Source organism: Bos javanicus, chromosome 15, assembly GCF_032452875.1.
Source record: "Bos javanicus breed banteng chromosome 15, ARS-OSU_banteng_1.0, whole genome shotgun sequence".
Classification (NCBI taxonomy): Eukaryota; Metazoa; Chordata; class Mammalia; order Artiodactyla; family Bovidae; genus Bos; species Bos javanicus.
In genome coordinates, this window is record NC_083882.1 from 77795281 (window position 1) to 77807637 (window position 12357).

At 40.4% G+C, this 12357-nt stretch overlaps 1 protein-coding gene across 1 annotated transcript in view; it reads right to left on the reverse strand.

Moving 5' to 3' along the window:
• Positions 1-346: 346 nt before the first annotated feature.
• The window catches only part of NUP160 (nucleoporin 160), a 43427-nt gene continuing 31416 nt past the window's right edge, over positions 347-12357 (reverse strand). Inside the window, exons 26-36 of the mRNA XM_061381491.1 lie at positions 12243-12339; positions 12044-12149; positions 9075-9235; positions 7817-7877; positions 6882-6992; positions 6584-6707; positions 5793-5894; positions 5019-5160; positions 3789-3914; positions 2131-2235; positions 347-1446 (exon numbers count right to left, since the gene is read on the reverse strand). Coding sequence (XP_061237475.1) covers positions 1357-1446; positions 2131-2235; positions 3789-3914; positions 5019-5160; positions 5793-5894; positions 6584-6707; positions 6882-6992; positions 7817-7877; positions 9075-9235; positions 12044-12149; positions 12243-12339 — 1225 coding nt within the window. The 3' untranslated portion in view covers positions 347-1356. The remainder of the gene's footprint in view (positions 1447-2130; positions 2236-3788; positions 3915-5018; positions 5161-5792; positions 5895-6583; positions 6708-6881; positions 6993-7816; positions 7878-9074; positions 9236-12043; positions 12150-12242; positions 12340-12357) is intronic.

The following is a 12357-nucleotide window of genomic DNA, read 5'->3' on the forward strand; positions in this document are numbered from 1 at the left end:
AAAACACTGCTTTGCTCTTCTATGCAAATGAGGAGCTTTCTGAAACAGGGCCAGTCTTGAGCTACTTCTCCTCCAGAAATGGCTACAACAGGGTTTGATAGTTTTCAGACTGCAGGTTATCATCCATTAGTCACTCATGAAAATATAAGTGAGAAAGCTTTCTCTTGGTTATATATGTATATACAGGTCAAAATATATTCTGTGCTACAACTGGAAGTCACATGTTTGTGGAGTTGGGAGGGCAAGGCTGCGTGCTGCCTGTAACTGCATCAAACACTTCACATTAATCATGGTAGAGATGAAGTGAAAAAAGAACCATATACCGCAATATCTACAATAACAGTACCACCGGGAAACTCACATTGTTATTTAAAATATATAATGTAAATAGGATTTTGACAGTATAAAAATTAAATGCTTATGAAAAACTCAAGGAAGGTCAAAGGGCATACAAGCCAAGTACTATACAGATAGTTTCCTTAAAAGATAAATTTTAATATACAGAATAAAATTCAAGAGTTTATTTTTTCATGTTTCCCCAAATTTGTGGCCATGAATGCCTCTAAATCTGACCAGGAGAGTTTATATTTTGGTCCAATACATTATTAGACTACTTGTATGATCAAGTCCGGCTTGATTATCATAAATCATAGCAGTTAATGGAATTTACCCGGAAAATATTATTTTTATAGATGATAAATTTTCTATTTTTTCTTAGCTAAGAGTTTATTCCACTTTAGCCTCAGAATCAGATTCAAGATATCTTCCTTAACAGCTGGTCATCATGTTAGGGTTAATCTAGGAAAATTATTTACTACTTTATTGAAGATCATAAAAAAAAAAATTCCACAATAAATAATGAAAAAAGTACGCAAAATCATTAGCCTCTGTCTGCAATACAGAAAATACATGTCAATTCTGGACCAAAATAATTCCATTGAAATACAAAAAGTGATAGGGAAGAATGCAAGGATTTGCACTGACTGCTTTTGGTGGTCAGCTACAACAAACCAACAACCCTCAGCTATTTTGCAAAGTGAAGGTGGGGTTTAATTTGCAGATAAAGAATGTCTTCGGTAGTTTAAAAAAATATAAACTCTAAAAAAGCTTGTGAATCATATAAAAAAGCAGCTGTCTGAGACCAAGGTTGAAACCCAGAAATCTGTGTGTTAGCACCACCAGCAAGCACAGGTCCTGTGACTCATCCACCCTTCTCTCTCGTGCAGAATGCAGACCGGACGCTGTACACGTCATTTATAGGTGTAAAGGCCGGCCCGGAGTCCAGGTTTCCTGTAGGGTAAAGTCTCAAGCCCGAAGAGGCACCAAGCGGTCACAAAGCCTGGGCAACCGTCCAGGTCACAAGTTCCGACGATACAACAAATCCCGTGTTGCCTTATCAACTTTTTGCTGGTAGTCCTCCAATTTGTCAAGTATTTTCTGGGACAGCTGTAGGAGAAATGAAGGGAATTGTTAGAGATAGGTCAAGGACTGAAAAAGACTAAAGTTATCGCTTTGATGTCACCAACCAGATGTCCCCTGATAAAGCTGTTAGCCACTGTGCTTCATTTAATCACCGTTCAGTATAGGAGTCTGCTCTGTGGCTCCACTGCTAAAACTGGACTTTTCTATTATATACAATACTCCAAACTTGTTTTCTTAATGAATTTCTAAATATGCAAATCATACCAGTATTTTTAATAAAAGCTTCATTAGCTCTTGTCCCAGGACCAGAAAGCTTATATGTGATTTAACTAATCATTTCGTAAAGGGGTAGAATTCCCTGGTGGCTCAGATGGTGGAGAGTCTGCCTGCAATTTGGGAGACCCAGGTTCAATCCCTGGGTTGGGAAGATCCCCTGGAGAAGGAAATGGCAACCCACTCCAGTATTCTTGCCTGGAAAATCCCATGGATGGAGGAGCCTGGAAGGCTACAGCCCATGGGGTCGCAAAGAGTCAGACATGACTGAGCGACTTCCCTTTCAGTTTTTCACAGAGGGAACGGGCAACACGTGAAGGGCAATGCATGGCTTCGGCCCCTCTCTTAATCCCTGAGAACCAAAAGAGCAGGCTTTGCAACTGCTAGTGCAAGGACTTATGGAATCTAAGATGCCTCAGGAGAGGGTTTACTCACTGCGATGTTGTGACTGTTGGCAGTGTTCTCTCCCAGAGCCTGGAGAAGCTGATCAATGGAGGAGTATGGGAGCCACACCATTGGAGCCGTGGCGGACAGTGGGAACTGAAAGGAAAAATATGGATCGTTTGAAGAAAATCTGAAAAGTGGACCCTTTCTTCTGGGCAGTTACTTCCATAGGATTCAATAACATGCAACGATTTTTCTTTTCACAGCAAGGGATTGTGTGTGTATGCATGCAAGTGCATCCATACACACACACACGTGTGCACATAGGCACATGACTGGACCCCTCCTCCCCCAACTCTTTTCAACTGGGGAACTAGTGCTTTTCTTAGTTAAATCAAATGCGTATTTTTAAATTCATGTCATCTTTTATCTTAAAGCAGGCCTAAGGCCAATTATCTATTTCTGCTTTATTGACTATGCCAAAGCCTTTGACTGTGTGGATCACAATAAACTGTGGAAAATTCTGAAAGAGATGGGAATACCAGACCACCTGATCTGCCTCTTGAGAGACCTATATGCAGGTCAGGAAGCAACAGTTAGAACTGGACATGGAACAACAGACTGATTCCAAATAGGAAAAGGAGTACGTCAAGGCTGTATATTGTCACCCTGCTTATTGAACTTATATGCAGAGTAAATCATGAGAAACGCTGGGCTGGAAGAAGCACAAGCTGGAATCAAGATTGCTGGGAGAAATATCAATAACCTCAGATATGCAGATGACACCACCCTTATGGCAGAAAGTGAAGAGGAACTCAAAAGCCTCTTGATGAAAGTGAAAGTGGAGAGTGAAAAAGTTGGCTTATAGCTCAACATTCAGAAGACTAAGATCACGGCATCTGGTCCCATCACTTCATGGGAAATAGATGGGGAAACAGTGGAAACAGTGTCAGACTTTATTTTTGGGCTCCAAAATCACTGCAGATGGTGACCGCAGCCATGAAATTAAAAGATGCTTACTCCTTGGAAGAAAAGTTATGACCAACCTAGATAGCATATTGAAAAGCAGAGACATTACTCTGCCAACAAAGGTCCGTCTAGTCAAGGCTATGGTTTTTCCAGTGGTCATGTATGGATGTGAGAGTTGGACTGTGAAGAAAGCTGAGCGCCGAAGAATTGATGCTTTTGAACTGTGGTGTTGGAGAAGACTCTTGAGAGTACCTTGGACTGCAAGGAGATCCAACCAGTCCATTCTGAAGGAGATTAGCCCTGAGATTTCTTTGGAAGGACTGATGCTAAAGCTGAAATTCCAGTACTTTGGCCACCTCATGCGAAGAGTTGACTCACTGGAAAAGACTCTGATGCTGGGAAGGATTGGGGGCAAGAGGATGACAGAGGATGAGATGGCTGGATGGCATCACTGACTCGATGGACGTGAGTCTGAGTGAACTCCGGGAGTTGGTGATGGACAGGGAGGCCTGGCGTGCTGCGATTTATGGAGTTGCAAAGAGTCGGACACGACTGAGCGACTGAACTGAACTGAACTGAAGGACAATTAAGGATAAACACACTCAACAAAACTTTTCTCTAAATTGTTAATAAATGATACTGTTTCCAGTCTGAAATTTTAATTCAAGTTATCTGGAAAAACCTTTGGAAAAAGCAAGTGTGATAACACAGAATTAAAGGAAATGTGGAGACAAGCCTACCTCAATTCCAAAGTACTGATGTCCTTTTCCCAGTACAGCGTCCACATATTCTGAAACCAACTCCACAGCTTCTTCTAAAAGGTCATAGTTTAAGTACAGACGGAGCAACTCAGCTGCATCAACTTTCTGTAAAAAGTCAGTGGTCAAAAACATTTACCTGTTTCCATCTAATCCGGGCACTATCCAAAGACTGTTGAGTGTCCGATTCCCTGGCATTGATACTTTTCTTTATAAATAGACCAACATCATGGTTTGCTTATCTTGGGATGAGGGCTGGATTTTCAAGAGCCTAGTTGCCTCCGGGCACCTTGCGAGGCCCTTTCTATTAAGTGGCCTTCCTCACCTGTTTTTTGACCTAAGACACATTTTCATTCTTTCCTACTTTGTTTTGACAGCAGTAAAAGTCAACAAAACTTCCCAGAAATGCTGAGTACCAGAGACAATATAGTCACATTAATTCTAAGAAATACACGAAGAATCACCAACTTTCAATGCTTGAATTATATTTGTGTTGAACTCAGGGTGAGAGAGAAATGAATACAGCTTCAGTTAGGAAGGTTCTCCTAATTACCCCAACTATGCTTTCTATATTCTGATTTGATCACAATCTTAACCGTTACCAACTTAGCTGCCTTCTCTACTTTCTAACTTAAGAAAACAGACTAACTTTCTTGATTTTAAGCTTTGTATTCTTTTTTCCTATTCTTCCCAATGTATTTCAGAAACAGTAGTCCTCAACTTTAGGCAAACATCAAATCAAATTAGGACCTTGTTAAAAATGCGTATCCTGGATCTTAACTCCAGGCAATTTGATTCTGGAAGTCTTGGATGGAACCCAAGAATCAGATATTTCAAAGAAGCCCACCACCCAAATAATTTAATGCAGGTGGCCCAAGAACCCAATTTTGACAAAACCTGAAAGAAACACTGTTGCAGTATTTGAAAACTATTCCAGCCACTCCTGTGATTTCTTGAGTAATGAATAGTAAATGCAATGTCCCACATAAACTCTTTGTTCTAAAACACTCATTGTTCATTGGGCACACCAGCACATATTAACTTAGTCACCAACCGAGTGAACTTTAAATCTCACACCCAGTACTTCATAGGGACGGAAGAAACTGTTTTTATATTTCCATAAATTATCTTTTTCTTTTTAATCATCTCATAAAGTTATTCAGGATGATAAAGACCAGGTTCCTACTCTCTACAAGCTAAGGTGCCACTTACCTTGTAACTGTTTATTAGCCAGTTAGGCAGAGGAACTCCATGAGATAAGAGCTTGTTGATTACACAGTGGTGATATAAGTTATTCTGGACTTTGTACCTTTCCAGGTAAGCTGATAGTAGCCGCCACGCTTCATCTGTAGCACTTGATGAAAAAAGAGGACTTATGAGTTCCAGATTCTTAATAGATAATTACAGTACCATTCAAAACATGTATTTACAAGGAAAACAATCTTTAGACATAACGAATCGACAATACAGCTAAATGATAACTGACGCTATTAGGGCCAAGGTGACTTAGAGGCGGCACTAGAATTTCCCAACAACCGCATATGAACTCAACAATTTAGTTTACTTATGTGTTCCAGATTTCTAAAATAATGAAATTGGCTCAGACTCCTGTTTCCAAACCTGACCAAGCATTAGAATCATGTAGAAGTTCTGATTTAGAAGATTAGAGTGATGTTTTGTAATCTGTATCTTGATAGTAATTCTGGTGTGAATTTAGGGGCTGAAAAATAATGTCAAAGGACTTCATCACTGTAAAATGCTATAATTCTAAAAAAGGACTTCATCACTGTAAAATGCTATAATTCTAAAGTGCTAAGCTGCATAATACAAATTATAAATGCAACTCAGGGAAGGGAAGTGTACTGAGGGTTGTTAGAGAAGGATCTGAAGACAATGGAATACATTCAGGTAGCCACTTATTAGGTGCACTGGGGCCAGATGTGGAGGGTACGCCCTTGCAGGGCTGGCTGGAGTCTGGGGCGGTACCTAGACTCCTTAGTGGTGATGACTGACGAAAGCTGGTTGGCTGCTAGCCAGGCCCAGGCTTCTGCTTGAACTGCCTCTCCTCCAAACTGCAATTTGATGCATCTGAAAGGAGAATGGTTCCACACACAGTAAGTCAATTTGCTGAAATGCACATTATGTTGCTACTAAACCTGAAGATAAGATGACAACTTTAGCTCCAATCTATTACTGAATTCCCTGCTGGGATATTGGCTTTCCCTCTCCTCACAGTCAAGTAACTGGATGACCCATAAGGCCATTAAGAAGTGTTAAGAGATCATTTACTTACAAGAGAAAACTGATGAATAATTCTGAAAGTTTATTTCTAACCCACAAACAACTTGACCAATATTTAGGTGTGACGTAACATCGGTAAGAAGCACTTTTAAACAGTGTGTGGGCCAAGAGATGCCCTAAAGGACTGAAGAGAACACACGTCTTGTCTAAGTGGGCACACAGGTTACCTACTGTCATGCGGGCATGCGGGCTTGGCAATGCCAGATCTGATTTCTCAAAAGACGCTATAAACCAAGATTAATTCCCCGCCCCCACACAAAAACCTCACAGTCAACTACCAAAAAAAAAAAAAAAAAATTCAGACTACATAAAAATGTATTTAAAGTTGGCTTGTAAGATACTGGCTTGTGTGATAACTGCTTCATACTAAGCAACAGTGAAGTAAATAGAAAATTAAGAATATTTTAGAAATTTAAGACTAGAAGATAAGACTATGTTAGAAAATTAAGACTACAGAAAAGCAATTTTATACATACTTGAAAGCAAGTCCTTCAAAGACTGGCGTTAAGGGAAGCTTGAAAGTCTGACACAGTGATATGGCAGTGTCAAAAAGGCCAGCCTGAACCAAGAGAGTGACCATCTCCTCTGCGGATGAACTTCCTGCAGAAGTGGAGAAGAGCTATTTAGTGCAACCACTGGGACATGCCAATGAACTGAACCCAAAGACCACGTCCTTGGTGAATGCCCAGAATAACAACGACACGCTCCACACCCACGTGGCACGCTACGTCTGCTGCCCGGTCCTAAAGTGTGCTGTTGGTGCTGAATGCCCACCTGCGACGGCGGCCGCCGAGGGGTCATGCTGAGCCAGGGTGAGGCGAATGCGGGCCAAGGAGCACTCCTTCTCCAGATCTTCCAGTTCCAGGATTTCAATCTGTCTATTCGCTATAAGCCAAAGGAAAACACTGTCAATTCCCAGAGCACAAAGGAAGTGCCTGTCAGACAAACGCAAGCCGTCAGTTTCCACTAAACACTAAGTCACTGTCAGTTGAATGTTAAGAAGATGGGGTGAAAACAAGGGGCTCAATAAAACAAACGACCCTGCTTCACTCTAGAGCTGAGTCAAGTGAAAGTACTCTAATAACAGCTTCAAGGAGGCGCTTGCAAGGAATGAACTCTTACAACTGTGAAATACTGTCATCTTTATCGGTAAGGAACATGCCCAAAGTGAGAGGCAGAATTAAAACCAAGTGTGTCCAACTCTAGAGCCCAGGCTCTTTAAGGAAGGAAATCATGGTCCAAGACTCTGCGCTCCCACTGCAGGGGATGGGGGTTCAACCCCTGGTCGGAAAACTCAGAGACTACTTGCCTCGAGGCGAAAAAAAGGAAAAAAAGAGAAGGGAAATCATGCTTCTATAGAGACACTAAAGGAACCCAATTTAAAAAAGTATGCAGCTCGTGTCCCGGTGGAGTTGCCAAAAAAAAAAAAAAAGTGTGCAGCTTAAGCTGACTCGAACACAACAAGCAGCAAACATACACACACCCTTTTTTAAGGATTTTCAGGCACACAAAGTTTTCAAAGGGCAACCAGACAGAATACTGATAAGAAACTTTACTATATTTTAACAAAGTAACTACCATACATATACAATGTAATACAATATGAGTGTTTATACTATAATAAACACTATAAAAAAACACGTAAATATAAACACAACTAGTGTAACACGTGGCAGTCAGCGCAAGTCGGCCTGAGCTCCCCAACTCACTGGGGGCAGCTGTGCACTCTCCATCATGATTCCTCTTAGGGGATGCTCCAGGGCGATCATACTGAAAAGACAAGAGATTTAACTATGAAAAATCAGTATTTTATTTTAATATCATTAACTATGATCCAGGGCTTTCATGCTTAAATTCTCTCAGTGTAAATTACATCTATTTCAACTAGCACAGCTCTTCTCACAAAGTTACTGTGATTACTAGACAAAGAAACTCGGCTCACTTCGCTGAAATTTTACTGAGTCCAAAGACACTGATTTGATGTCCATATAAACCACCTGACTTCCCTTGGTTTACAAAATTACATTCTCCATTCATAACCCTGGAAAATAGAACAGTATATGCAGGAACTATAGAAGTAACTGGAGTACCCCATCAGCATGATAAGAAAAACTCAAGGTTCACCTCCTTTAAAACAGTAGCAATACATTAAATTAACAAAAATGAATGAGATAAAAACAGCTAGCACTTACTGAGCACTTTCTGCAGGCCAGGCACTGTCACTATTCTATGCAATCTTAGATGGGTTATCTCATTTAATACCCACATAATCCTAGAAGGTAGATATTATTATCATCATCATTCCTATTTTATGCAAGAGGCTAACTGGACAATAAAAGATACAGTAATTTGCCTGAAGTTAGGCTGTCTAATTCCAAAACCACTCTGTAATACTTATTCAGAGAACTGATGATTTTGAACTGTGGTGCTGGAGAAGACTCTCGAGAGTCCCTTGGACTGCAAGGAGATCAAACCAGTCGATCCTAAAGGAAATCAACCCTGAATATTCATTGGAAGGACTGATGCTGAAGTTGAAGCTCCAATACTTTGGCCACCTGATATAAAGAGCTGACTCACTGATGCTGGGAAAGATTGAAGGTGGGAGGAGAAGGGGATGACAGAGGATGAGATGATTGGATGACATCACTGATGCGATGGACATGAGTTTGAGCAAGCTCTGGGAGATAGTAAAGGACAGGGAAGCCTGGCATTCCGCAGTCCATGGGATCACAAAGAGTCCGACATGACTTAGCAACTAAACAACAATACTTATTCCTACAGTAATTCTGAACTTGGAAACCAAAGAGGGTAGTAACATAAAACAAATGAATCACTGCAAAAACAGATTAATTTCACAAATATCCCAGTGGAAGTTTTAAATGAAATGAAGCAAAATGAGGTATTTTTAAAGGACCAAACACAATAAGTTAAATAATCCCCAAATTCCAGGATACAAAGTTTTCATACCACTGCACCAGATGCTGGCTGAACAATCCACGCGTATTCTGGGCGAATAAGTCGTAAGCAATTAATAGCAGCCAGATAACAGTTGCCTTGCTTCTCAAGTCCCCGGATGGTTCGAACCTCTCTGCCAAGACGCATTCCATATTCAAACATCACTGTGCCAGCTATAAGGCAATAACAGATATAAGGATTTCAAAAATGTGACTCTTTAGAGACACAGAGAAAATCTGTCACACTTACCAAATGTTAAAAATTAAAAAAAAAAAAAATCAAGTTTAACTTAAAACAAAAAATCACATGTTGCTAAGAATGTGGAAAAACTGGAACCCTTGTGTCGTGCTGGAGGGAATATAAATTGGTATAGCCACTAAGGAAAACAGTTCTTCAAAAAATCAGAATTACTTTATAATTCACCAATTCTACTTTTGGGTGTATAAACCACTCCCTCCCCCCAAAAAAACCAACTGAAAGCAGTCTTAAAGAATTATTTGTACATCCCTGTTCATTGTGGTGTTATTCATAACAAACAAAAGATGGAAACATCCAAGTTGTTATCAATACGTCCATAGAGTATCGTAAACTCTGATGGATGCTACAACATGGATGAACCTTGAAGACATTATGCTAAGTTAAACACGCCAGTCATGAAAAGTCAAATGCTAGAGGATTCTGGTAGCCAAATTTGTTGACAGAGAGTGGAATGGTGGTTGCCAGGAGATGGGGAGGAGGGAATGAGAAGTTGGTGTTTAAGGAGTATAGTTTCCGTTTGGCAAGGTGAAAAGAATTCTGGAGACTGGCTACAGTCATGTGAAGGTGCTTAGCACTACTAAACATGTAAAACGGTTAAGACAGTAGTTTATGTTACATGTACTTTACAATCCCGAAGAAAGGCAGAAAAAAAAAAAAATTCTGCAAACATCTAAAATGTTACTTTTGAAGTTTAGATACTACATACCCATGTAGCACAGAACACTAGCTGGAGAACTAGTTTCAATTCTGTGGTCACCTATCACCACCCAGGATCTGAGTGTCTGTTCAAGGTCAAAAACTCTTTTTTCTTTTTTCTGGCTGAGTCGCATGGCATGTCGGATCTTTGCTCTCCAACCAGGGATTGAACATGTGTCCGCATGTTGGAAGCTCAGAGTCTTAACCACTGGATTGCCACGGAAGACCCCCCAAGATCATACTCTCATCATTGTTCTAAGACAGCATGGGACTCCAGAAACTAAACAGATTTAAAAATTCTCTTTCAGTTTTCAAACCAAATCAAACTCTTTTTCATCCCAACAAATACTTTTGAGTGCCTGGAATATGTAAGACGTTTTTGTCAGAAAAACAGCCTTGCTCCAGAAAGATCTGAACATTAATCCAGCTAAACTGGTCTTAATCGGGTGGACATAATGGATGCTGTCATTGTGAAAGCAGTGAGAGATGTTGAATCGTCTACACTGCCTTTCTTATATTTGTCAAAGAACACACAAACACCCTTTACCATTAGGAATATGAAGAATAGGCCTATGGACTACTTCCATCTATTCTTTCCAATGAAAATCAATAAGAAATCTAAAAAAAGAATTCCTGAGTGAAAATAGTATAAAAATGTTAGTGGTTCCAAAGGGTAACCACAATGATTATCTTGTAAAATATGATCTTAAAACAGCTATGTAATCCCTTAATTTTAGCTGACCTGATAAAGATCACATTGTCATCAAATAAATCCAAATTCAGAAACATTCTACAAAAATGATTGGCCCGTCCTCTTCAAACATATCAGTGTCATCAAAGGCAAAGTAGGGCTGATAGAATGTTCCGGATTAAAGGAGACTAAACCAACAGGCCAATTAAGTCCAAGACGTGATCCCAGATCAGGGGGTGAGGACAGTATGTGAGAAATGTACTAGCCGTGTTTGGCAATATTTAAACATGAATAAGAGCACGTTGGATAAGAGCACTACATCTACATTTAGTTCACAAAATTAGTTATTTTCTCAATTAGCAGTTATATAAGAAAATGTCCTTGAAATGCATCTGAAGTGTTTATGCATTGAGTCATGATGTCCACAACTTACTCTCTAAAGGATCAGCACAAGTAAGAGAAAAGAAAGGCCAAAGGCTTCCCTGGTGGCTCATTGCTAGAGAATCTGCCTGCCAATGAAGGAGACACAGGTTTGATCCCTGGTCTGGGAAGATCCCACAAGCCATGGAGCAATGTGAAGCCCGTGTGCCACAGCTACTGAGCCTGTGCTCTAGAGCCGGGAGCCACAACTGCTGAAGCCCACGTGCCCAGGAGCCCGTGCTCCACAGCAAGAGAAGCCCCAACACTGCAGTCAGCGAGTGTCCGCTGCTCACCGAAACTAGAAAATCGAAGGCTTGGCACAGCCAAAGATAAGTAAATAAATTAGTAAATCAACAACAACAACAAAGAGTAGAAAGAAAGGCCAAAGGCAAAATTGTACAGGAACTTAAAAACCAGCCACAAACAAAACAAAACAAACAAAAAAAAAACAGCCACAAAAATTCAAGGTGCCTTTAGTGAAATAAAGTTGCTTTTAAAATTAGATGAAAGATACACATAGAACGCCATCTCAATGGAAATGCTTCAGGAATGTTCTAAAATGGGAGAAATATCTATCTTTTTTGGCTGCACCGACCAGCTTATGGGGATCTTAGTTCCCTGACCAGGGATTGAACTCAGGCCCTTTGCAGTAAAAGCATGGAGTCCTAATAACCACTGGACTGCCAGGGAATTCTGGCAGAGAAGTGTCTATCTTTAAGATTAATAGGTAATCTACAAAGAGGTGAAGCAAATCTTGAACTTAAATATAAATTCCCCAAATGCTTGTAGAGAACACTTGTCCAGTGGTAAAAATAAGGTAAAAATTACATAAGTCAAACAGATAATATTTTTTTGTAAAGCATGAAACCACTGATGAGGCTGCCTCCCACAGAGACGACACGCTTCAAGTGCTCACCCTTCCGGTAATTGTGACGATAGATGTGAAAGGCATACAGAAGCTCATAGTAATTGTGAGTCATAAGGTCCACAGCTCTTGCGCGTGATTCAATTATTCCCACCACCTAAAGGAGGGGAAGCAGTCAGATATCAACGTTAGCAGCCATCACGACAACCACCAGAACTGCGTCCAGCCATCAGTGGATAAATAAGATGACCTCATTATGCAGATTCACATAGGGAAACTCCACAAGATCCTGAAGTTGGGAACGTTCACAAAGAACTACGACCAGCTGCCGCAGACAATCCAACTGCCTAGAAGGAAAGAAAGGG